Consider the following 25151-nt stretch of genomic DNA (forward strand, 5'->3'; position numbering starts at 1 on the left):
ACAGTTTCGAACCCTGGTCTGAGAAGATCCCACATGCCGCGCCTCTGCAACAAGAGAAGCCACCGCAGTGAGAAGCCCCTGCACCGCATAAAATTGAATCATAGGCAGTTGAGTCTCATTTATTAGTGGTATTTATGTTCTATAAAGTCTCTGCAACTTCTCAGCCATAAAAAAGAATGAAATATTGCCATTTGCAGCAACATGGGTGGACCTAGAGATTGTCATATTAAGTGAAGTAAGTCAGAAAGAGAAAAACAAATAGATGATATCATTTATATGTGGAATCTAAATTATGACATAAATCGGGAACTCCCTAGCGGTCCAGGGGTTAGGACTCCGTGCTTTCGCTGCCAAGGGCGTGGTTTCAATCACTGGCCAGGGAACTAAGATCCTGCAAGCCGCATGGCACAGCCAAAAATAAATAAATAAATAGTTAAAAAATAAAATAAAATATGACACAAATGAACTTACAAAACAGAAACAGAGGGCTTCCCTGGTGGCACAGTGGTTGGAAGTCCGCCTGCCAATGCAGGGGACACAAGTTCGTGCCCCGGTCTGGAAAGATCCCACATGCCGCGGAGCGGCTGGGCCCGTGAGCCATGGCCGCTGAGCCTGCGCGTCCGGAGCCTGTGCTCCGCAATGGGAGAGGCCACAACAGTGAGAGGCCCGCATACCACACAAAACAAACAAACAAACAAAAGTCACTGCAAACACTGAAATAGTGAACAGCGAACCACTCACTGCTCCCGAGGAAATGCTGCGTAAGGTTCCTGCCAGCCACTGGTCACAACATTTTTATCAACTAATTAATACATAACCATATTTGAGTGTTTCTGTTTAAAAGCAACTTATCTGGGGCTTCCCTGGTGGCGCAGTGGTTGAGAATCTGCCTGCCAATGCAGGGGACACGGGTTCGAGCCCTTGTCTGGGAAGATCCCACATGCCACGGAGCAACTGGGCCCGTGAGCCACAATTACTGAGCCTGCGCGTCTGGAGCCTCTGCTCCGCAACAAGAGAGGCTGCGACAGTGAGAGTCCAGCGCACCGCGATGAAGAGTGGCCCCCGCTTCCTGCAACTAGAGAAAGCCCTCGCACAAAAACGAAGACCCAACACAGCCCAAAATAAATAAATAAATAAATAAATAAATAAATAAAAATAAATAAAAACAACTTATTTAATATATATTATTGGTTCAGTAACATTGAACTCAAGGCCAAGGGCACCATAACTCACACAGGCACAGTTGATCTAACACAGGTACTTTCTGTGTAAGGCACATCACAGCTTTCTCATGCTCGCTGAACACTGGACAGCTCTTCAACACCATGCTTGGGGGCCATTTTAAACAGCAAAACCAACCAAACGAACAAAACTGCGAAAAATATGGCACTAAAAATGCCCACTAACACTTGTTAACAGTACGAGAGCTGAAAGGAAAAGGCGGAGTGTTGTCTCATTTAAGCTCTGCTTGGAACCGCCACATAAGGCAACTAAAATCTTTCCACCTGGTCATGTCCACATAATGCCCAGCACCTAAACCCAATATTTATTTGTGGAATAAACGAACAAATGCGCCTGAAAGGAAGAAAGGTGCGCCTAGCTCTGGTGCATACCCCGGGTCTGGCGGGCCGGGAGGGAGACCTAACAGGGCCTCCCTTGATTGCTCCCTCACCTGACAAAGACCCCACGCCCTGCCACGTGCCTCGCGTGGGCCGAAGGGCTCCCGCTCTCGTGAAGTCACCAGGGCTAGTCACGTGCCGCCTCGAGGCCCCGCCCCTGCACTGACCTCATGGCCCCTCCTTCGACCGCATGGTTCCACCCCTCGCTGTGACGCCACGGGCCTCGGCCCTGCTCCAAAGTCTACCCGCCTCCTTCTGACAGACGCGCGACTGCGAGCTGCGGAGGCGGCTGTTCCTGCTGCTGCGGCCGCCGCGGCTGCTGCGGCGACGGTGAGTCGCCTCGACCATTCTAGACGGCTTCCCGCGGAGACCCCTGGGAGCAGGGCTGGGCACTCGCGGCCCGTGCGGGGAGGGGTACGACCTCGTACCGCGCAGCCCCCTCCCCGCCCCCGCCCGCGGCGCCCGCGCGGTGCACGCCGGGCACTGTGGTCCCGCTGGCCCGCGGAGCGCGTTTCGGGCACCAGAACGGACTACATCTCCCAGAGGCGTTTGGGCGAGTGGGGGGGGGTGTGCGCGCAAAGCCCTGCGGGGCTGAGGGTCTTGTCCTCCGAGCGCTTGGACCCGGGCTGTCTCGGCGTTTGCTCGGCCTTGGGCTGCCGGCCTCTCGAGGTAAAGGGACCCCGGGGGCGGCGCAGCGGGCCGGTCGCCTCCTCCCAGGATGCTGATGCGATCCAGAGCGGCCTTGGGGTTTTGACGTTGTACCGTCGCTGGGTTGGCCGGCCACCCGCGGGGCTGCGGTGACAGCTTAGCCAGGCTTCGGCGGGCGGCGGGCTCGGTGCCCCGAGGGTTGCCGGCCCGCTCCTCGGATCCCGCTATCACGCCTCCCACATCCTCTGCAGGGAAGGTTGGGGAAGTACCATCCCAGGTTTTCCGCAGGGTCTGTTTCCTCAAGGAGGGGGGTCGGGAGGAGGGTCCCGGCGACAAAGAAGCCTCTGCTGAGCTCCGTGGTGACCTTGGCAGGCCAGGCGGGCCCCGCGCGGCTCTCCCTCCCCCGCCCGCCCTGGTTTGCCTACATCTGTAAATCTCTGCGCCCGCTCTCGACCGCACACGCCGGTGCCGGGGGTGGAGGCAGTGACCTGGCCTATCTTTGGGCCCAACCTCATGCCATCGAGGACTTTGGTGTAGTTGAACTCATGGCGTCATGCGAGCCCGGGTTTGGGCACTTGACTTATTTAAGGATATGCGTGTTTTTTCTTTCCTCTAAATGTTCCCAGGAGGCCTCTCAACAGGTGTCAGGTAAGGAACAAGAGGCTATAAGTCTCTCCAGTATGGGCCTAAGATCCTCTGCATCAGAGTCATCGGGGACCTCGTTAAAAGGGCCGATTCCGGGGACCCACCCCCAGAGGTTAAGATGTAGCAGTTATGAGATGTGCCCCAGGACTTTACTTAATAAGTTCCACAGATAATTCTCGGGCTCATTTGGGGTTGAGAACCTTGGTCTTAGTGTGAGGAGGATGGACCTTGAGCATAGCGTTTATACCAGTTTCATGTGTGTCCTGTGGGCTGCTGGGCAGGGCAATGCCTAGCAAGTGTGACCTTGCTCCTCCGTGCTTTCTTTCTTCCCTCAGGGCTGATCTAAGAGTCTGGTGGGGAGAAGCACGCCAGCTCTGCCTTGCCCTCTGCCAAACGTTTAATTATGAAAAGTTTCAAACGTACAGGAAAGTTGAAGAAATTCTACAGTGAATGCCACCTAGAATGTCCAGCATTTTATTGTGCTTTATCACAAATCTAACCATCCAGCAGTCCATCTGATTTTTTTGTTTTTATGTGTGTCAAAATAAGTTGCAGATATCGGTCTATACCCCCCTATATAGTTAAACATGCATATTATTAAGTAGTCTTAGAATTCTTCTTGTTTTTTTAACTGACTGCATATTTGAGAGTCATTCTCTCTGTCTCCCGTCCCTGAGGAGCTGAGGACTTTGGAGGTTTTTCTATAGGATGGGCCTCTGGAACCAAGAAAGAGCTTTACATGTGTGCTTGCAAAGATTTGAAAACAGCAGGCCATGGTTCTAGAATCACCCTAAGAGCAAAAACATGGATTGTGTGACATAGAATGATACTTCAGGGAACAAAATTGTTTTGAGTGGGAACTGATGGGATGTGTCCCGATGGCCAGGTCGCCCCACACATTGCGTTGGCAGGAACTGATGCAAGTCGTCAGCTTGCAAGCCATTCCTGCTCTTTACACTATAAGCTTTCCTGGTTTGAATCTGCTGGTTTGGTGTGTTTTCTAAAGCCCTAGGGGCACAGGGCTCCGTAGCCCAGTGAACAAGCTCCGAGTCCCTTGGGCCCAGGTACTTTATTCCATAGCCACAGATACCAACCCTAACCCTCTTCAGTGGTCTGAAGGGGAGAGAAGAGACAGGTCCTGTGAAAATTCGTCTCCACTTTCAGAAACACCATTCAAAGGGCACGGATGTATTTGTACTCATATCGGACACAGTCAGGGAAGTGTGGCAGTTAAAGTCATGGCATCTTATATTGCATCTTATATTGATGTCTCTGCCCTTACGAGGAGGAAGGCAGTTGTGCCAGTGAGAGGGCAGCATGCAGTGTGAGCTCGGCCCTTAGTGAGGAGGAGAGAGGAGGAGAGCCAGGCTGGCAGTGGTGGCATGAGGCTTATTGTGCCCCACAAAGGGACTTGGAAATGGAGTGCACAGAATGGAAATGTGCCGGTTTCTAGGATCCCACAAAGGTCTTCGTTCTCTCTTCTCTGCATAGTCAGGACTCTCCCAGACACATCTCCCCTGGAGGTGATAGAGGCTGCAGTGCAACTTAGTGCTGCAGGGGACAGGGGGCACCGGGCCTGGGACCTGTGGCAGGCAGAGCCTCTCGCCCTGAGAGGGCAGACCATGCTAGAGGCCTTTTTGTCACTTCCAAGCTGTGTGACAAGTCATTTGCCCTTCCAGACCCTCAATTGCTTCATCTGTGGTAGGTGAGGAGCAACACCCAGATGAAGGCCTGTCTCTGCTGGAAGCGCTGAGAGGATTAGGGGCCCCTAGTATTAGACTGAAGACAGCACGAAACCATGCAGTGCAGGGTAAGGAAGGCCACTGACGTTCTGATCTTTCTATGAAAGCGGTTGTGATGTGTTTTTGGTAATGTTTGATCATTTTTCCAGAAAACATTTCTCATCACCTTTTTGGTACTCCTGATCTGTGGGTGCTGTGAGCTCCTGTGTGGTCTGTCCACTGGGTGATCCAGACCATCAGTTCTTACCACAAGGAGGTGTCCAGTAAAAATTGTGAAGGTGCTGGATACATAATGTGTTCAATAAGTGTTGATTCAGTCTAAACTCAGATCTGTTTCAGTGTCTGTGTTTTTCCTTCAAGGAGAAACAGAGGCCAGGGAAGGTGGAAGTAGGTAGGGAATGGCGGAAGGGTCTCCCTGGATGGGGCTTGAGGAGAATTCTAACCTGTTATTACTTCAGGAAGACGTGAAACGGTTGTCACAGTTCTAATTAACATTAAGAGCAATAGTCTTACAAGTTGGGGAAACAGCAGGGAATGAAGTTTTGTCTGCAGTGTGTGCCTTTTGTGTGTGCTTCGTTCCCACCGGACAGAGCTCTCACCTGTGTTTTGTCATTGCATGCAGGGTCAGCTCTGCAGATGCAGCTCAGGCACCTCTGAGTCTCACGGCTGAGGAAGCAGCCAGAATACCAAATGACTTGTCCAGGGTTGCCAAATAATGGCAGAGCAGAGCCCCAAACCCAGCTCTCCTGGGACAGCAGGGTTGAAGGGAAGTAGGGGCTCCCCCGGCCCCCTTGTGAAAACTGCTCCCTGGACTCGACTGGGACTCAAGAAAGGGTTTCTTTTCTTGTCTGGAGTTTTGGCACTCTCATCGGGAAGCCAGCACACTGCTTCTCGGCTGAGGCTGTGCTCTGGCCCAGTGGCTGTGGGTTAGGGACAGCATGGGAAGCCTTCCCTCACCGACCTGCCAGGTCAGTGGCAGGGACTGAGCTGGGTCCCAGGAAAATGAGGGGGAGAGTCCCAGTGTTCTCCAGTGGGGTGACAAGAGTGAAGGACAGAGGATCCCCACCACAGGGAATTACAGGAGAGGCTCCATCTTCTGGAAAGAGGGTCTGGAGTCTGAAGGAATGGTCGGTGGAAAGGTTCTTTGGTGGGGGTGGGGTTTGGTTTGTTTGGGAAAGGGCGAGTTACAGTCTTGGGTGGCTGGAGTGTAGTGTGGTAGAGAGATCTGGAACACATGGCCAAGTCCAGACTTTTCCCCTTAAACCTTGACCAGTAAACCTTGACCTTGAACCTTGACCAGTAGATGAGCTCTGAGAGCTTTGTGAACCATGGCATTCACAAGGCTTGCTGACAGGTCAAGTTTTAAGGGGCAGAGACAATTCTGGAACATCTCTCAGACGTCCATCTTGGGGACAGGGGTACTGCTAACTGAAGCAGGGCCTGCGGGCTGGGGGACAGAGCTGCTGCCTGGGAGTATCAGCCAGGCTGTGTTATCGTCCAACTGGTCAGCTGATATTTGATGTACTGCCTGGGGCTGTGGAGAGACTGTCCCCAAACACCACCCCTGCCCTCTGGGAGCTGCCGGTCTGCCTGGAGAGGCTGGGCCTTTGACCACAGTTCTTTCCCCCTTGCTCCTAGTGACTCTTGCTCCAGTCCTGGAACCCCTGCCCACCTCCTTGTGGGGCCTACCTAGGGCCCACCTGGTCCCTGAAGCCTTCCCAGGGCCCCCACCCACAGACCGCCCCCTCTCTCACCTGGAGCACCTACTGTCACATATTCTCATTTGGGTTTTGCTGGGTATCTTTTGCAAAATTTTTTCAAGTGTGAGCTGGCTTTCCAGCTGGATCTGCAGCTCCCTGAGGGCAGGGACCAGGGAGGTGAGTGCCCTCTATAGAGGGCCTATAAAATGTTGGCTGAATTAAAGAGTCAGGAATCTTAAGTCTTTTCAAACAGGTAGTCACTTGAAAGAAAGAATAAGCAAACAAAATTGGGTAGTGATGGCTCTGCTGAATAAAATTGGCTAATCCCAGAGCTAGAGGAATTCTATGTTGCTCACGTGACCACTTCTCAGCTCTGGCACTCGGGGCAGGCCTCGGTTTCTGTCCCCATGGAGGCAAGCTCAGGCGAGCTCGGGTCACCTGTCTCCCTGCTTTGCCTGGGGAGTATGGGGGCCACACCGGGGCCCATTTCTCTGCAGTCCCAGTCACACTGGCCAAAAAGAACCTGTGCCCGCCGGAGGTGGGGGCCAAGCACTGTAGGGTTCAGGACTCTCGGGGACCCACGTTAGTGCCCAGGCACAGCACGGGAAGCCCTCCATCGCACTCCTGCCCCGACTCCGCCCAGCCGCCTGCCCAGCCACGGGCGTGTGGACGTGCTCCAGGCCTCTGCGCGGAACTGCACTTCCCCAGGACCTTTCCCCAGCCGTGTACACGGCTTGTGGCTCTCGCCTCACCTCCGTCCTGTCTTTGCTTGAAGGTTCCCGCTCAGAGGAGCCCTCGCTTCCCTGCTCCTCTGTCCTCCACGGTGCGCCTCACTGGCTGACATACAACGTATTTTACCAGTTTCTGTGTTTTACAGCCCCTCCCCCACTGGATTGTGACATGAAAACTGCAGTTTCCCCCATCTTCAGGGCCTAGATGCGTGTTGGCTGTTTGTGTGTTGAATAAAATCATGTATGTGTCTGCCCTTCAGCTGTCCCATCTCTCTACTGGCTGGTAAAGCCTTGAGTTCCTCTCCTGGGCCAGCAAGGCCAGCAGGCCTTTGTGTCCAAAATAAGACTCTTACAGCTGGATGGGGACCTTGTAGTAGCCACGTGGCTTGGCTGCACTTAAGGCCCTAGAGCTTTTTCCTGGATCAGGATGGTGTATCTTTTTTTTTTTTTTTTTTTTTTTTTTTTCAGTATGTGGGCCTCTCACTGTTGTGGCCTCTCCCATTGCGGAGCACAGGCTCCGGACGCGCAGGCTCAGCGGCCATGGCTCACGGGCCCAGCCGCTCCGCAGCATGTGGGATCCTCCCAGACTGGGGCACGAACCCGTGTCCCCTGCATTGGCAGGCGGACTCTCAACCACTGCGCCACCAGGGAAGCCCAGGATGGTGTATCTTGATCTCAGATAACCAGTTAAAGTAGAGTCAATCCAAAGACTGTCCATTTGTGTCAGCTCGTGTAGGTGGTGTAGTGTGAGCATAGCTGCCTTCCATTTTGTGTCAGCTCAACAAAGGCACAGTTAAGGACTTTTTCTTTTCAGGGTTCCACTTTCATTGCCTAAGTGATGGTTCTTTAGATTCATTGCATTTCTAAAATTAGTCAGCCTTCTGGTTACCAAGCCCTGCCTGTCCAGCAGGTGCAGATGACTTGTTTATCCACTCGTGGTTGCAGCTGCATCTGTTTTCTGCCCTTTGCTCCTCATCCCCCTCCTGTCTGTACTTCCTTCTTCTGTGTCAGCGGTAGAACATGCAGAATCCAAGCTCCTGAGCTTGGTCCTGCCTGGGAGGCGGCTCAGAGGGCAGGAGGAGTCCTGTGCTCCCAGCACCAGCTCCAGCTCGTGACCTCGGTCAAGCCCTGTGATGCTGCCAGTCTCAGTTCTGTCATGTGTCTATTGGGATTTTCTCACCTGCCTCCTCTGCCAGGTGACTTCCTGCTGGCTCTCCAGGCAGGGTCTCTGAGGCTAGAACTACCTTAGATGGCCTTTATGTCCCAGCTCCACAGGTCTAGACCTTCAGTTTTACTGGAGCACTGGGAAGTGACTTGGTATAGGGAACTGACTTGTGTTACCAAATTCCTACAAAACTGAAGCAAAGCCCACTCCAAGTCATGAGAGGGGAACAGCCCATTCCTTGGGTTTGCTCCTTGGAGCATTTCTTTCCCTACAGACAGAACTAGATTATGGTCAGAGACACCTTTTCTGGACTGAGGAGGAATACACATAAATATAACACAGTTATAGTGAGCATTTTGAGGAAGGAACCAACCAAAGGAGCTGCCCACCCTGTAAAAACTAGAAACTACACAGAAATAAAAAGTTTCTATATGTGTGTGTGTGTGTGTGTGTGTGTGTGTGTGTGTAAACAAATCATCCAAAATCTCACTATCCAGAAAAAAACACCCTTAACATTTGGTGTGTAATCTACATGTAGATACACACGTCTCTCTGAGAAGGGATCGCACTGTACATGCTACGTGGTGCTCTATCAAGTCCATCTTCCTATGTCAGTAAAGGTAGATCCACATCATTTTGAGGGAGTGAATATAGTTACATCGTATAGGTTAACCACCTGGGTAACTAGTCCCTTTGGTTGAACATCAAGACGTTGATGTATAGAAACATTTTTACATGTGAACCTTTGCTCATGTGTTCATTTATTTCTAGGACAAATGCCTCGAAATGGAATTAATGTGTTAAAAAGAATGTACAGGAGTGAGATTGTCCTCCAGAAAAGTTGCATGAACCCACTCTGCTGTGGCCCAGGTGCCCTTGCCTCTGTCACGGGGAGTCAGAGTGGTTTGCCACGGCCCTGACCAGAATTCAGCATGATGTAAATTGTGCATTTATGATTGTCATCATCATCACAGTTCCTAGAAGTCTTACTACTTTTTAGCTTAGAACCATTCTTTGAGTCCTATCTGCCTTTTGATTTTGCTTCTGATTAAGAGCAACCAATGTATTCTCTTTTCTGTTTTATTGTATACTTCCTTTTCCCACACTCTGCTTGCGTCTCCATAAATACAACTATTTGTATTTATGCAAACCATGATTTGTGTTTATTGAACACTATGTGACAGGCTCTGAGCTGCGTGCTCTTCATCCGTGACCTCATTTACGCCTCATCACAACTCGGTGGGTCAAGGACGGCTGCTGCCATTTCACAGATGAGAAAACTGAGACTCTGGAACATTAGGTGGCCAGATGGGTGGGACCTAGTGCCTGGGTATCAGCAGGTGAGGAGTCTGCCCTTCCTGCTTGGCCTGTGACATCAGTGCTCAAGCCTCCCCGGGGAAGGGCATAGGCTGTGGTATTTGGGGCCATCGGCTTAGGCTGATGTATCAGCTCTGTTGAGCCATGATACTCATCAGGGAGAAGAGTGTAGGGCTGGGTGGGAGGAGAGCAGACAGATGGGAGAACCAGATCTACTTTCTGGTCTTTTCCATGTCTTTAGCTTGTTTTGAAGTGTTTAGAATTCCCAAGGCATCAGATACACCCAGGTTCAAGCGTTAAAATAAATGGTTTGCAGCCACCAGTGATGCTATCTGAGGGAGGGATTGTCTCTCTTGTCCTGCCTGCATCTTTAAGGCCAATGGAAAAGGGGCTGAGTTCAGGATTTCCAGTCCCGCCAGGGCTGAACTTGGCAGCCTAGGGGCCTGCTCGGCAAGGCAGTGTGAGCTAGAGGAAGCCAAGGCATGGGGAAGTCCTAATGGGAGCTTTTCAATGATGGACCACTTGTGTACATACCTTCAGGCCCAAGGAGCACTATTTCTTTTTAATGGTACTTGTTTTCCTTCCTTGTTAATAACTAACTGGAAATTTACCAATCACAAATGGATTCTGGCTACCTTGGATTTGAGACTTACTGGAAAACTAGCTTTTCTGTTTCTCTTTGATATTGAGGTCTGGCTGCATTTACTAGGAAACTCACAGTAACCCCAGCGAAAACAAGTTAGCTTGTTTCTCTCTCACTACAAGATCGGTGAGAGAAGTGGTCCATTCAGTGCTGGAATGGTATCTCCATGGTCATCCAGGGCCTGGGCACCTTCAGTTGTCCTTAGCACAGCTTCCATCCCCAAGGTCACCTCGTGGTCAAGCACGGCTGCTAGGGCTGTCACGTCCGTCTTCCTGGCAGCAGGCAGGAGGGCCTGAGGACATGGGCTCCATCTCCCAGCCGAGGTGGCTCCCTTTTAGCACCTTCCAACAAGAACATATGTCACTCTACTGTGACTCATTGGCCAGAACTTAGCCACATGGTCACATGACTGTAAGAAGGGCTGAGAACATCTTAGCAAAGATACTGCTGCCCTGAATAAAAATGGAGTTCTGTGGTCCAGGTGGGGAAACCAAGGCGTGGAGAGATTATATAGGGTCATACAATCCATCAGTGGCGCTCTTCAAATTTTACTGCCGGTCTAGAAAGGAAGTCAGTGTCTTTGTTCCTGAAGGCTGAGTTGAGGGGGTGGTGCGTGGGGTGGGGGGTGGCTGCTCAGAGGAGAAGGGCCGGGGTGCTGCTGTGGGCTGTGTGGCCTGAGGTCCTTATCCTGCCTACTGGCCCAGGTCCTCTGTGGGGATCTGAGGTCTGTGCGCTGCAGGGCAGCCCCTGCGCCTCGTACCTCTGAAACAGTCCTGAGGCTCAATGGCTCCAGGCTGCTGTCTGGCCACCCACAGCGGGTGCAGCCTCCTTCCTGAGGCCTTGTGACTCACTGTCCTGCCACTGTCCCCTCCTCTCCTTTGCCTGCTAGTCTCATTGACCCCACCTCCTCCCCCCGGCTTACTTGGAGAGTTGCTCCCTGACCCCCGGAACGGGTCTGATCTTTCGGTACTTTCACAGTGTACTTCCCTGTACACCACTGGTTTCACTGTGTACTTAGGTTTGGTGTTTCTGGTGTGTATTTGACTCCTGTCTCCCCCACTCAGTCGTGGGCTTCTGGAAAGCAGGGACCGAGCCGCTCACTCCCTGACACTTCCCAGCCTGTGCCCAGCGCAAAGTAGGTGCTACACAATGATCAGCACCAACAGACAGTTGGTTATTCCCAGAGGAAGTGCCGTCCCCCTCCGAGGGCCTCTGTTAAGTGGCCACCAAACAGACTGTCCTTAAGCCCACCTCTGGCAACTTGGGAGAACAGGACAGTATGTGGCGTCGCCCAGGGAGTCAGTGGCCATCCCTGGTGAATAAGCCCCCAGCCATAGGGACACCTCACGCTGCCTGGTCCTTCATGGTCCACGCAGCCTCTACAGTGGGCAGGCGGGGTGTGGACAATGTGGGCCAGGCCCCCTTGCTCAGCAGAGGCTGAGTGTGCTCCCCTTCCCCCATTCTCTGGGTGGGCCCAGGGGACCCCCCCAAGGCGCTTGGCTTTCACCCCCGGCCTCCACCCTTCACAGAGCAGTGGGCGCCTCCTTGGTTCAGCAGATGCGAGGCTGTGGGCAAGGCGGAAAGCTGCCTTTCAGTTTCCCCGGCAAAGCCCAAAGCCCCTCTGGCCAGACGCCTGGAACCTGCCTCCTGGGGACAGAGGAGCCCCTCTGATGCCAGCTGGCATCCTGGTGCCATGGCTGCCGGAGGGTGGGGGGTGAGTTCCTCTGGCGGGAGGCAGTGGGCAGGCCAGCCCAGCTGTGGGAAACTTGGCCCTGCAGCTGCTGCCACTAGGGTCTCGGGTGGATGCCAGGGTCTGGGCAGAGTGCCCTTCCCGGGGCATTGTAGCCCATGGAGCTCCAGGGCAGTCGCCTGGAAGGAGCGGTGGCCCTTTAGGATGATTGCTAGTATCTCTTCCTTTCCAGAAGTTGTCTTAGGGGCCCACAGAGCAGTTGGCCGCCACTTGGCCGTGCCGCAGTGACCTCTTCTGGGCTGAGCCGCTCAGGCTGGGCTTGATTACGAGTACCCCGGGATCCTGGGGGAATGCACACCAGGATCCCTGCTCCTGTGGGAGCAGAAGCTGCCATAGCAGAGGCGTCAGTGCCTGTTTTGTTTTCCTTCCCATTGGAAGTTGTTCACAGTAATTGACCACAATAGCAGGTGCCATTTATTCAGTGTTCTTGTGTTCTTGGCCTCAAGCTACTGCTCTGGGTGTTTTGCTTACACTGTTTATTATAAAACTTGCTCCAACCCTGAGAGGTAGGCATGATTATCCCCATTTACAAACCAAGAAACTGAGGCTCAGTGAGGTCACACAGCTGGAAAGTGGTGGAGCTGAGTCTGAACTAGTCTGATGCCTCCTTAAAGCCTTGCACGTTGCAGCAAGCATGTCCCTGGGGTGGGGCCTCGGTGTGACAAACAGCCAGCTCAGAGACTCACCGGCGCAGTCCACTCTCGGTCCCTCTGGCCCTGACCCTGCTCTGCCTGCAGGTACCCTCTTACCGGCTTGGGGGTTCCTCTAGCCCGGCAGCTCTCGAAAGGTGACGTGCAGTCTCCTGGAGGCTTCCTGAGACCTTCCAGGGGCTGAAGGTCAGAACTATGTTTATAAGGACACCAAGACGTTATTGGTTATATTGCCTTTTTCATTGTGTTGGCATTAGCATTGGCGGTGCAACAGTAGCAGGACTTAGCTCTGCTCAAGGCGTGGCACCAGCTGTGCTAGTCATTGTTGTGGTTGTGTTCACGCCAGTTTCACTTAAGAAAAAGCAGTAAAAATTATTGAGTTTATTATCTGGACCCTTGAGTACACATTTTTTTAATGTTTTGTGTGATGAAAGGACGCACATGAAGCATGCTGGAGACCTCAAGGGGAAGCACGTGTGCAGCTGTTTGAGCTGTGAGCTGAACTAGCGTTTTCATGGAGCTCCATATTTAAAACAACTGACACACAGACTATGGTTATTCAGACTTGGGGATTTAGCAGACATTTTCTTGAAAATGAACAAAGTGAGCCTGCTAATTCAAGGAAAACAACTGACCTTTTGTTTTTGTGTAAGTTGCCAATGATAAATTTGTTACTGTTTCCAATGATAAAATTTGAGCTTTCAAGTGAAAATGTCAGAATTTTGGAAAACTTGTATCTGCCACCGTGAGCTTGACAGCTTCCCAGCAGTTAAAGACTCTTCTGATGGGATTGGTGGTGATACTAACAATGTGATTTTTTTGAGGGAGGCATATCTTATAATGAGATGTGTTAACATTGCTAGATCTACATAATCAGGGCTCATAATCGTGGACCATTATTTTCCAAATGACCCATGCATGCTGTTATAAAACGGGGCATGTGTAAAAGATCCATTCCAAATACAAGGTAGCCCAATGATTTTCAATGTAATAGGAAAAATTTGTTGTTAAAGATTCAGATTCCATATTGCAACTAACCTTTAAGAAGCTACTACCACCTGTCAGGTTTGGGTGTAGTGTTGAAGAATATCCACAATTAGCTGAGAAGACTACTCAGATACCTTTCCCTTTTCCAGCTACTTACTGTGGGAGGCTGGATTTTCTCATACTTTAACCAAAACATCACAACAGATTGGATGGAGAAGAAGATATGAGCATCCAGCTGCCTTCTCTTAAGCCAGACTTTTTTATTTTATTGAAGTATAGTTGATTTACAGTGTTGTGTTAATTTCTGCCATACAACAGATTGTTATACATTCTCTTTCATATTCTTTTCTGTTATGGTTTATGACAGGATATGGAATATAGTTCCCCATGCCATACAGCAGGACCTTGTTGTTGATCCATCCTTTATATAATAGTTTGCATCTGCTAATCCCAAACTCTCAGTGCTTCCCTCCCCACTCCCACCCCCACCCTGCTTGGCAACCACAAGTGTTCTCTATGTCTATGAGTCTGTGTTTCATAGGTAAGTTCATTTGTGTCATATTTTAGGTTCCACATATAATTGATATCATATAGTGTTTGTCTTTCTATTTGACTTAGTATGATAATCTCTAGGTCCCTCCATGTTGCTGCAAATGTCATTATTTCATTCTTTTTTCTTTTTTAATTTTATTTATTTTTGGCTGCATTGGGACTTCGTTGCTGTGCACAGGCTTTCTCTAGTTGTGGCGAGTAGGGGCTACTCTTCATTGTGGTGCACGGGCTTCTCATTGTGGTGGCTTCTCTTCTTGCGGAGCACAGGCTCTAGGTGTGCAGGCTTCAGTAGTGTGGCACATGGGCTCAGTAGTTGTGGCTTGCAGGCTCTAGAGCGCAGGCTCAGTAGTTGTGGCACACGGGCTTAGTTGCTCCGTGGCATGTGTGATCTTCCCGGACCAGGGCTCAAACCTGTGTCCCCTGCATTGGCAGGCGGGTTCTTAACCACTGTGCCACCAGGGAAGTCCCTCATTCTTTTTTATGGCTGGGTAATATTCCATTGTGTATATGTACCACATCTTCTTTATCCATTCATCTGCTGATGGACATTTAGGTTGTTTCCATGTCTTGGCTGTTGTGAATAGTGCTATGAACATAGGCGTGCATGTATTGTTTTGAATTATAGTTTTGTCCAGATATATACCCAGGAATGGGATTGCTGGATCATATGGCAGCTCTATTTTTTGTTTTTTGAGGAACCTCCGTATTATTTTCCATAGTGGCTGCACCAATTACATTCCCACCACAGTGTAGGAGGGCTCCCTTTTCTCCACACCCTCTCCAGCATTTGTTATTTGTAGACTTATTAACAATAAGCCAGACTTTTAAAGGGTTTGCAAAAATGTAAAACAATGTCCACCTTCTTATTAAATGTTTTGGAAAGTAGTTATTTTAAAATTTTATTTATGTTAACATGTAATGAGTTAATCTTTTTAATGAATAAATACTTGTAGCAATTCCTTATTTTTTATTTCTAGTAAGGTAAGTATTGATATATATAACTCACACAAACAATCTTTTTGGAGCCCTCAATAATTGAGTGTAAAGGGGTTCTGAGACCAAAAAGTTTGAGAACCGCTGCTCTAGCAGACCCTGGGGGGAAACTGATGTCAGAAAGTCTCCTTCTGGGTGTGTCCTCTCCCTTCATCTCTGTCTCGTCCCCCACATCTGTCCTCAGTCCTCCAGGAACCTGCACTCATGTACAGATGCGTCTCAGCTCCAAACTGCCCTCCCTGCCCTCCCAGTCCTCCTCCAGAAGGCAGTGTGGATGTGTTTCCTTAGCAGAGACTGTCTGGGGTGGGGGGACCGGGGGCAGGGTTGGCACCCCATGGTGGTGTGCCGGACAGCTTAGACTGACTGCAGAATGGAGTTTGCAGCAGCGGCTGAGCCAGTGAGGAGTGTATCCTGCTGGCCCGGGCCCAGGCCCTCCCAGCTCCCCCGGGGAGCCACCTGGGCCACCACAGGCTGCTGCCAGTTGGCCAGGCTCTGGCCCTGGATCAACAGCAGCGCTCTCCACCGGGCACAGTGAGTAGCTGGGAGCAGAGCAGAACGCCAGAGCCGTTTCCCAGGGCCGGGAGGTCTTGTGCTTTTAAGTCCACTAGGGGACGTGGGGAGACCTGGCTTTGCAGAAGGTGCCCGGCCCTGTGTCCTACCCCAGAGGCCCCAGTGCCTGCTGCTCTGGGGAAGGTGAGATGAGATTGCAGCAGGGAGTGGGTCCAAAGACAGACAGACAGACGTGGAGACAGGCTTCATCTCACTTTAGGGTGACTGGAATAATTCCCTCCTACAAAGGAGCACAGGGGGTGCTAGACTGTGTTGGTTGTGGGGGCAGAGGCCAGATGTGGCTTTTAAGTGGCCCCATTCCATCCCCTGGTGGAACAGGGTGCAGGCCCTCCCTCTCCTCTCTCTCATGTAGGGGATGATGGTCCCAGAGCTTCTGGACACCCCCTTATCTCTTGGTCCGTCCTCCGCTCCTGAGGAAGCTGTGGGCTCACGGCGCGGATCCGAGTCCCAACAGCGCCTTCTCAGCTTGCCAGCCACGTGCCCCACGCTGCCTCCCTGCCCTGGCCATAGTCAGGACATTCCTTTCAGGCTAGGCCTCAACCTGAAAATGCAGTGGAGGGGACACTGATCTCCTTTGTCAGTTCCGTCTTCAGGGCCCTGTTACAGGTGCCCTAGGAATCCAGCCTCTGCCCTGCACACATTTCCAGCTCCTGCTTAGTTCCAGCCCAGACTTCAGCTTTTCGAAAGTGCTCCGTCTCCCAAGGCCGGTGGCTTCTAAAGTAGGAGTCGTCAGGCCTGGGGCAGTGGCACTTCACTTTCATCCAGGGTGAAGTGGAAATTCCCCAGCATCCCCCAAACTGCCTGAAATCAGGTAAGGAGGAATTTAAGGCTCCTTAAAGAGGAAATCCATGAAGCCTATGGCAGAGGAGAGTCAGCTCCCAGGTCCTGGGCACCCTGCTCTGCACCTTACACCCACGTGCTGCTGGGGTCAGCGCCTTGGCTGGCCAGCTGCTGAGCGGTCAGCTGGATCTCTAGCTCTCTTCTCAGAGAATCTGTATTTTATCAGTACTATGACTGGGTAATACCTCTGCATCCACCAAGTCCAGAGGGCATAAAGGGGTGTGCTGTGTAACGTCCTCTGGACCCCCCGGGAGCTCCTGTTGGGTTTATGATAGAGTCGTGACGGCTTTCAGACAACTCTGTTTCTTCACAGTCTGTAGCTACAATATCTAAACAGGAGGCTGAGAGGCCTGTCTCAGGGTTCGGGGGCTGCACGTTGGCTTCATCGAGCTCCCAGGACCATGGGCCTCCCTCTCCTCTGTTGGGAACTTGCAACCCTTCCTGAGCCTCTTTTAACGGACGCTCCAGCACCTGCCCAACAGTGAAGTTGCCGGGGCTGTGATATCAGATTCCACGCTTGCACTTGTAGCTTAACTTGAGCAGTGTGCATTTTTATTGGAAAACTCTTCTGCTTTTGGACATGTGCCTTTTATTATTATTATTGCATTTTTGAGGTTTCTGATTACACCTTGGACAATGCAGTTTTGTGGGAGCACACACATTTGATTGTATATTGGGAGGCACTAGGGGAACTGGGGTTTGAATTCCTGAAATCTTTTGTGAGCCATTTTTCAGAAACCTCTTTCGTATTGGAGGGGCCTGCCCCCCAGTCTCTGCCACAGTTCAGGAAGGCAGCTGCATCGTCGGTGTGGGTGTGGAGGAGAGGGGAGGAGACAGGAACAGCTGGGCCGTGGTGTAGTCAGGACCTGGAGTGGAATGAGTGTCCTGCAGCAGTGCCTGCTCTAGGTTCTGCTGGACACCAGGGGAGGCCTCTGCCCTGTGTTCAGGGCTTATGCTATCATTATGATGGTGGGATTCCAGAGTGAATTCTTGCGCTCTAGGAGATGACGGAATTCGATCCAGAGATTTTGGTGACAAGGCAGGTCACACCTGCATCCTCAGAAGTGTGTGTGTGTGCCTGCTCCCCAGGCATGGAGGGGCTAGTTCCTCCCTCTTAAACCCAAAGGTGCTCAAGCACCTTGCCAAGCACAGTGCAGCTCTTCCCGGCCTGCTTAGCAACCCAGGACCTGCCAGTTTCCTGGTGAGCCACCCCCAGAGGCATCCCTGATGGGTGGAGCATGGCAGTTTGCAGCAGGTGCCAGCCCGGGTTCTAACAGACTCAGCATATTAGAGTTTTCTGCAGACCCGAGTCAAGCCCCTTAAGGAAAGCTGCCTTTTTCTCCCATCGGGGTGGCTATGGCCACTGACAGTGGCCTGGGCAAGGGCCCTCAGGCCCAGCATGCACAGCCAGTGCCCCTGGACAGGGACCTTCTGTGACGTCCTCTAGAGGCTCTGCTGTTTACTATTCTTGACCCTGTGCTACGAGGAGTCACCTGCAGGTGGGGGTGGAAGAGTCACGCCAGGGTCCTAGGCTTGGCTCAGCCTCTAATAAGCCATGGGACCTCAGACAGGTCCTGTCTTTCCTTGGTCTCCATGTCTTCAAAGGATAATTATAAGCAGCAACTCACAAGAGCTGGCATATAATTGATAAGCACTTGGGAAGATGTCCTCCCTCTTAGTGATCAAAGTAGTAAACATAACCAAGTGTCATCTTAACATTACAAATCATAGGGGCTTCCCTGGTGGCACAGTGGTTGAGAGTCCGCCTGCCGATGCAGGGGACACGGGTTCGTGCCCCGGTCCGGGAGGATCCCACATGCCGCGAAGCGGCTGGGCCCGTGAGCCATGGCCACTGAGCCTGCATGTCCAGAGCCTGTGCTCAGCAACGGGAGAGGCCACAACAGTGAGAGGCCCGCATACCGCAAAAAACAAAACAAAACAAAACAAAAAAACATTACAAATCATAATAACAGTAGTATTCAGAGTTTGCACTGTAAATCAGCATCATCTTTCACAAAAGGCATAAAATGTCCATACCCTTTGACCTAATAGTCTCATTTCTGACAGGTTTAACCCAAGGAAATAATCCAAGAAAGGGAAAGAGCATTAGCCAAAGGTGTTCCAGTTTTTTATGAAAGTAATAAGGGGCATTCTAAATGCTTTAATAGGGATTGGTCATGTAAACAGTGATGGGCCCATTTTTGGAAATATTAAAATCTATGGTCATGGAGTCTTGCAAGATGGAGGAAATATATGTGACACAATGTTAAAAGGATTTAAAACTTTGTCACAACGGCAACTATATAAAAATATAGGTGCCTATACATACAGACTGGCAGGGATATGCAGAGACTGGCTGCATTAGGGTGATAAGGTTGGGCAATTTTGTTTTCTTTCAGTTTAATAGGTTTTATTGACATACAAAAATCCACATACCATACGATTTCCCCATTTAAAGTGTGCAATTCAGGGACTTCCCTGGCAGTCCAATGGTTAAGACTCCGTGCTTCCAATGCAGGGGGCACAGGTTCAATCCCTGGTCAGGGAGCTAAGATTACGCATGCTGCAGGGCGTGGCCAAAAAATTAAAATATTTTAAGTAATTGTGTGCAATTCAGTGGTTTTTAGTATATTCACAGAATTGTGCGACCATCATTACAGTCAGTTTTACAACATTTTCATCATCCCTAAAGGAACTCCGTAATTGCCATACTATGGCCAGCCCCCCAAACCCCTGGAAACCACGAATCTGCTTTCTGCCCCTATGGATTTACCTGTTCCATACATTTCATATACGGAATCATATAATATGGGGTCCTTTGTATCTGGCTTCTTTCACTGAGCATAATGTTTTCAAGGGTCATCCAGGTTGTAGCTGTGTCAGTACTTCATCTCTTTTCATGGCTGAATAATATTCCACTGTATGGATACGTGTGTGTGTGTGTGTCTCCAGTTTGTTTATCCATTTATCAGTTGATGGACACTTGAGTTGTTTACACTTTTTAGCTATTATGAATAATTCTGCTATGAACATTCTTGTACAAGTTTTTGTATGGACATGAGTTTTCAATTCTTTTGGGTATATACCTAGGAGCAGAATTGCTGGGTCATGTGGTAACTCTATTTTAACCTTTTGAAGAACTGCCAGACTGTTTTCCAGAGCGGCTACACCAGCAACATTGGGGGTTCCAGTTTCTCTACACAATACTTGTTACTGTCCTTTTCATTTTAGCCATCCTGGTGGGTAGGAAATGGTACCTTGTAGTTTTGATTTGCATTTTCCTTTTGGCTAACAGTGTTCAGGTTCTTTTCATGTGCTTATTGGGCATTTGTTTATCTTTGGAGAAATGTATGTTCAGATCCTTTTGCCCATTTAAAAAAACTGGGTTATCTTTTTTTTTAATGAATTAGGAGGGTTCTTTATATATTCTAAATGGTACAGGTCCCTGATAAGATACATTACTTGTAAAAATTTTCCTCCACTGTGTGGGTTGTCTTCCCACTTTCTTGGTGGTATCCTTAGAAGCACAAGTTTTAAATTTTGATGAAATTGATTGTATCTTTTTTCACTTTTGTTGCTTAGACTCAGTTCCTCTGGCCCTGCCACTGATTTGTTAAATTTAATATTTAAACTTCGTGACTCCAGGCTCCCTCTCCCCTGGCAGGATTATTTGGGGCCCTCCATCCCCACATCATTCTGAACTTAACACTGATGGGCTCTAGGAGGGAGCTACACTAGGAGACTTGCTTTCACTGTATATATTTTTTATACTGTTTAGGTTTTTTTTCTAGTTCATATTATATCAGTTTAAAAAAATGAGTCTCACTTTAAAATGGTGTTAATTTTTAGCCTTTTATGCTGCTGAATAGAGTGAAGGAAGTATCTTACTAAAGGACACAGAATGCAGACTCCGGGGCGGGAGGATGGCCTGCTTCCCCTGCTTCTCCCCCAGTACCCGGCAGCAGGTGCTCAGTGGACCTTGTGAAGGAAATGACCAACGCTACCTCCTTCCTTCTCGCCCCAACCACTCCCTGACCAAAACAGCGCTGCTGCTGTGGGGAGACGCCCTTGGTTCTGATTCCTTCCCACAGGGCACGTGGACATGGGGGCGCTGCTCTGGGCCTGGTGGGGAGTGGACAGAGGACTGGCCATGGCCCTGAGGAGAGAGTAGCCGTGGGGAAGGGAAGGGGGGCTGAGGAGTGGGTAGGGACACAGGATGGCGCTGAGCTGGGCAGCGGGGGAGACACCAGACATACAGTGCCGAGGGAGTATGGCTGCGTGGGGCCAGGTACCCAGGGCAGCCCTGCCCCACTGCTGAGGGCGCTACCTGTTCTCCCCCTGAAACAGCTCCCCAGAACCCTGTGTGTCTGCCCAGGCCGGCAGTAGAAGGAGCCTCACCTGCCTGTCTCCTCTGAGTACCTGGGATTGGAGGTAAAAACTCTCCCAGACCCCCTCCCACAAGCAGGCCACAGTGCCCTGGCGTGGAGGCCAGCCTGGTGCTCCCTAAGTTGGAGGGGAGGAGAGGACCAGTGACCAGACTGCCCTGTGAGAAGCCCTAGATTAGGTTCCCGAGCTGCTGGGTTCTGTCCCCTTCCCAGGGCCACCCCACTCTGGCTTTCACAAAGGAAGTGTGGGTGACCCCTGAAGCTGGTAATTTCTGTAGGTTGGAGGATGGTGGCTCTGGGCTGGGTTACCTCAGCAATGGTGGGGCGTCTCCAGGGCCTACAGGGAGCCCAGTCTGCTCTCTCGAAGGAATTGGTCCCAGCCAATCCAAGCATGGAGATTTATGGGGAGGGGAGTGAAAGGTGACCTGAGCCCCGGGGCAGGGGACACCTTCAGGAGGAGCCACAGGAGGCCCTGTGTGCTTGGGCTCAGCAGGGGCGGCTCTGAGGATGACCACACACCTCGCGCTGCAGCCCCTCACCACAGACCAGTGCCTGACTGGCGGTGGGGGGCTGGGGGTGGCGGGCTGGGAGCATACTTTGCATCTCGGTTTGTCCTCCAGGGTCCAGGAGCAGCAGCAAAGATGTCGAATGAGCCGCCCCCTCCTTACCCTGGGGGCCCCACAGCCCCCCTTCTGGAGGAGAAAAGTGGAGCTCCACCCACCCCAGGTAGGGTTCAGCGCTTTGATTGTTGTCTCCTGCCCTTTCCAGCTGCTAGGAGCTGGTGCCTGGAGCAGCCCTCCGCCAATGGCTGGAGCCCTCTGAGCTTCCTCTCCCTGCCTCTGTGTCACTCTCTGTCCAGGCCGCACCTCCCCAGCTGTGATGCAGCCCCCACCGGGCATGTCACTGCCCCCTGCAGACATTGGCCCCCCACCCTATGAGCCGCCGGGTCACCCAATGCCCCAGCCTGGCTTCATCCCTCCACATGTGAATGCAGACAGCACCTACATGCCTCCAGGTAAGCTGGAAAGGAATCCACTTAGCCCAGCACCCAGCATGTCACCTGGGTTGCCAGCCAGACTTTGCTGCGAGTGGGTAGCCTATCTGTGTGGGTGTTTAAGGGCGAGGGGCCAATCGTGGGTCTGGACGGTGGACATGGGAAGGTGCCCTAGAACACGGTACAGGTTCTGTGGGCCAGAGGTGTCCCGGGCCCTGCCAGGGGAGGGCTGGCTCCTGGAGGTGCTGCCAGGAACCTGAGTCCATGGTGGAGGCCTGGGATCCTGCTCACCCAGCAGCTCTTTAGAGAGACTACACAGGCTGGAGAAGGGCCCTGGTCAGGTGGGCTGGCCCCTGGCACCACAGTGTAAGACCTGATGCTGGTGGGGAGGAGAGGCTGGTGAGAGACAAGGCTTTCCCTCCTGTGGTCAAGGTCCTTGAGCACAGCTCTGTCCCCTGTGTGTCAGAGGCAAGGGAGCCAACGCATCAAGCTAAGACCGAGGAGAGGAGCGGTTAGACCTTGTTCCCAGCTCTCTGCCCTATCTGGCTGGGCCAAGTAGCTTCTCTGTCTTGGCCCCCATGGGACAGGGAGCAGGAAAGGCTGGGAGAATGTGGATGGTTACTTTGGCCCAGGGCCTGGTCCCCAAGGCTTCACCCTATGTCCTTGGGTGCTGGGGGCCTCAGGGATTTGTGCTCACCTCTGACATGGGGCAGGTGGCAAGGCAGTGATCTGTCTTTGCTCCATCTTCCGTGTCATTCCAGGTTTCTACCCTCCTCCAGGCCCCCATCCACCCATGGGCTACTACCCACCAGGGCCCTACCCGCCAGGGCCTTACCCTGGCCCTGGGGGCCATACGGCCACGGTCCTGGTCCCTTCAGGGGCTGCCACCACAGTGACAGTGCTGCAGGGAGAGATCTTTGAGGGTGCGCCCGTGCAGACGGTGTGTCCCCACTGCCAGCAGGCCATTACCACCAAGATCTCCTACGAGATTGGCCTGATGAACTTCGTGCTGGGCTTCTTCTGCTGCTTCATGGGGTAAGTGGTATAGCACTTGCTGGGTGGGGAGGCTGAGCCCACCCACCACCACGCTGGAGTAGGCCCCGGCCCTCGGCGCCTTTTCTTCAGGCCTCCCTGTCTCTTCCCGTCTCCGATTCAGGTGTGACCTGGGCTGCTGCTTGATCCCTTGCCTCATCAACGACTTCAAGGATGTGACGCACACGTGCCCCAGCTGCAAAGCCTACATCTACACGTACAAGCGCCTCTGCTAACGGAGCCGGGACTGGACTCCCCACTGTCAGTCTGGCCCCCTGTGCTTTGCTCCCCGTGCTCAGTGGCTCACTTCCCTGCTCCCACTTGGGGGTAGAAGCTGTTCCACCAGTCCGTCCCCTGGAAGTCTTGTCCTCTTTGCCTTGCCCTTTCCTGAGCATCTGACTCTTGGCAAAAATTCTGTTGGATTTTAGGCCAAGGGTCAACAAGTGGCGGGGGGATGGCACTGAGCTTGTGTGCTGCTGGTTTGCTTGGTGTTTGTGATCAGAAAGATAAGTGGGAAATGATCTCACATGGTCTCCCTGCTGGGGTCTCTTCCTCCATTTCTGAACCAGGTACAGGTTCAGTCCTGGGTCTTCCTGGGACCAAAAGCAGCCAGAGCAGTGGTTGGTTCCCTAGACCTGGGGCCTGCAGTGGGGCCTAGCCTGTAGCCACAGTCATGTCTGATCTGCTGGGCTGAGAGTGGGGGATGGACCCAGGCAGGCCTGAGTTTGTTTTTGGAGTGCTAGAGGCAGGTATGATGATCAGAAGGAATGACTCTGGCCCTCAGAACTCAGGAACTCTTAACAGTGCCCAGAAGCCACCTGGTGTAATGTGGACATTGGCACACCTGCAGGCCATGGGGTAAGAGATTGGGCCCTAGCTTGCCAAGAAGGGACTCTCCTCTGGCCCCTGCCCAGCTCCCTTTCCAGCCACACCTCTGTGAACCCTGGTCTTTGCTAGGGCCAGAAGAAATGCCCAGGAGCCTAGCCCATCTGTGTATACCATGTCCTTGCTGCATGTGGGGACAACCTCTGTGGGGTGTGTCCCAGCTGGGACTAGAGGTGACAGAGAGGAGGGGCCTCCTTGCAGGCACACTCAGATCTGCGGTGCACTCTCCATGGATCCTCTTCCCAGTAAGCGCTGCGCCCTTTGCCCTGGCTGGCTTGCTGTCACCTGTCACTGTGCTCCCTCCGACAGCGGGCACTGCAGCAGAAGCAGCTGCAGCACTGGACGGGGGACAGGCTGGGGACGAGAAAGGAGCAGCCACAAGTGGCACAAGTGCCCTGGTGGACACTAGCCCTGACCTGGGCGTGAGCCCACACTGTCTATTTCCTGAATGGTTTGTCTGTGAACTTGCTCACGTGGACCACTGTATCCTGCTGCCGCCCCCTCCTGGTCTCGCACTGCCACTGCATGGCCTCCTGTCACTCTGAATCGTGGCCGGTCTCAGTTTATAGTTTCTCATTAAATTGGCCCTTTCACTCCCCTGCCCGAGGCCTCTGCTCTCTTGCCTGGCTTCCTTCTTTTGCGAGGGAAAGAGGGTGGGGGGTTGAGTCCTCAGGGTGTCGGTGCTTATGCCAAATCGACTATCCAGGGACGACACTGCTATCTCAGTCCCTAATTAAACCCGCCAGAGCCCAGTGTGGATGAGCCCTAGGATTCCAGCTGTGACTGCGCCAGGAAGTTGGCTTCATGGCTCTGTCAGGCCGCCTTACTGATAGCATGTAACTTGCCTCCACACCACGCATCCACCCACAGGGTCTGCAAGCTGGAGACCCCCAGCTAGAGCTCAGGGTCATCCCACCCTGCAGGGAGGTACCCTCACTCCTTTAAGCAAGACAGAGCCACTGGGGTTGAGGCTACTGGGGGTAGGCAGGCAGCTGGGCCCGCAGGTTCTGGCCGGCTCTGCCCCTGCCCCTCATCTGACTTGTGAAGGCAAGTGGGCTCGGTCAGTTATTGAAAAAAGTGTCCCCACCATTGAACCCTTTTCTGAGTAAAACTTTCACAGATCCTCAATATATAAAACCGGTAATAAATTCCTATTAAAATGAACATTTCTATTGCTCTTTTATCTTAGTTATTAAAAAAAAATTTCAAAAAGTAGGAAAACTCCAAAGCACTCTGAGAATTAGAAAACCACGGGACCACATGGACTTTAAGGGTCTCTGTGAGATGGTCACAGTGACTCTGC

The 25151-nt window shown here is 52.0% G+C and overlaps 1 protein-coding gene across 4 annotated transcripts; it reads left to right on the forward strand.

Annotated features, from left to right (window-relative positions):
- Nucleotides 1–1847: 1847 nt before the first annotated feature.
- Nucleotides 1848–25012, forward strand: CDIP1 (cell death inducing p53 target 1). 4 transcript variants are annotated; one of them, XM_081255274.1, is made up of 6 exons: nt 1872–1949; nt 20900–20983; nt 21558–21663; nt 21797–21952; nt 22693–22966; nt 23088–25012. In XM_081255274.1, the coding sequence occupies exons 3-6, from the start codon at nt 21579–21581 to the stop codon at nt 23197–23199; spliced, it is 627 nt and encodes a 208-aa protein (XP_081111400.1). In that variant the 5' UTR covers nt 1872–1949; nt 20900–20983; nt 21558–21578; the 3' UTR covers nt 23200–25012. The 4 variants fall into 4 exon arrangements, with proteins under 4 accessions (XP_081111401.1, XP_081111400.1, XP_081111398.1 ...); XM_081255272.1 differs by lacking the exon at nt 1872–1949 and adding an exon at nt 2208–2288; XM_081255275.1 differs by lacking the exon at nt 20900–20983 and having other exon boundaries at nt 1848–1949.
- The last annotated feature ends 139 nt before the right edge of the window (nt 25013–25151 follow it).

This window comes from Mesoplodon bidens (genome assembly GCF_964165515.1).
Source record: "Mesoplodon bidens genome assembly, chromosome: 15".
Classification (NCBI taxonomy): Eukaryota; Metazoa; Chordata; class Mammalia; order Artiodactyla; family Ziphiidae; genus Mesoplodon; species Mesoplodon bidens.

Bases quoted from the DNA above. Each gene is read 5' to 3' on its own strand.
- CDIP1 (XM_081255275.1), top strand. From the start codon at position 21,579: ATGTCGAATGAGCCGCCCCCTCCTTACCCTGGGGGCCCCACAGCCCCC. The intron at 21,953-22,692 runs GTAAGCTGGAAA...GTGTCATTCCAG, and splicing joins CAGCACCTACATGCCTCCAG to GTTTCTACCCTCCTCCAGGC. The intron at 22,967-23,087 runs GTAAGTGGTATA...TCTCCGATTCAG, and splicing joins TTCTTCTGCTGCTTCATGGG to GTGTGACCTGGGCTGCTGCT.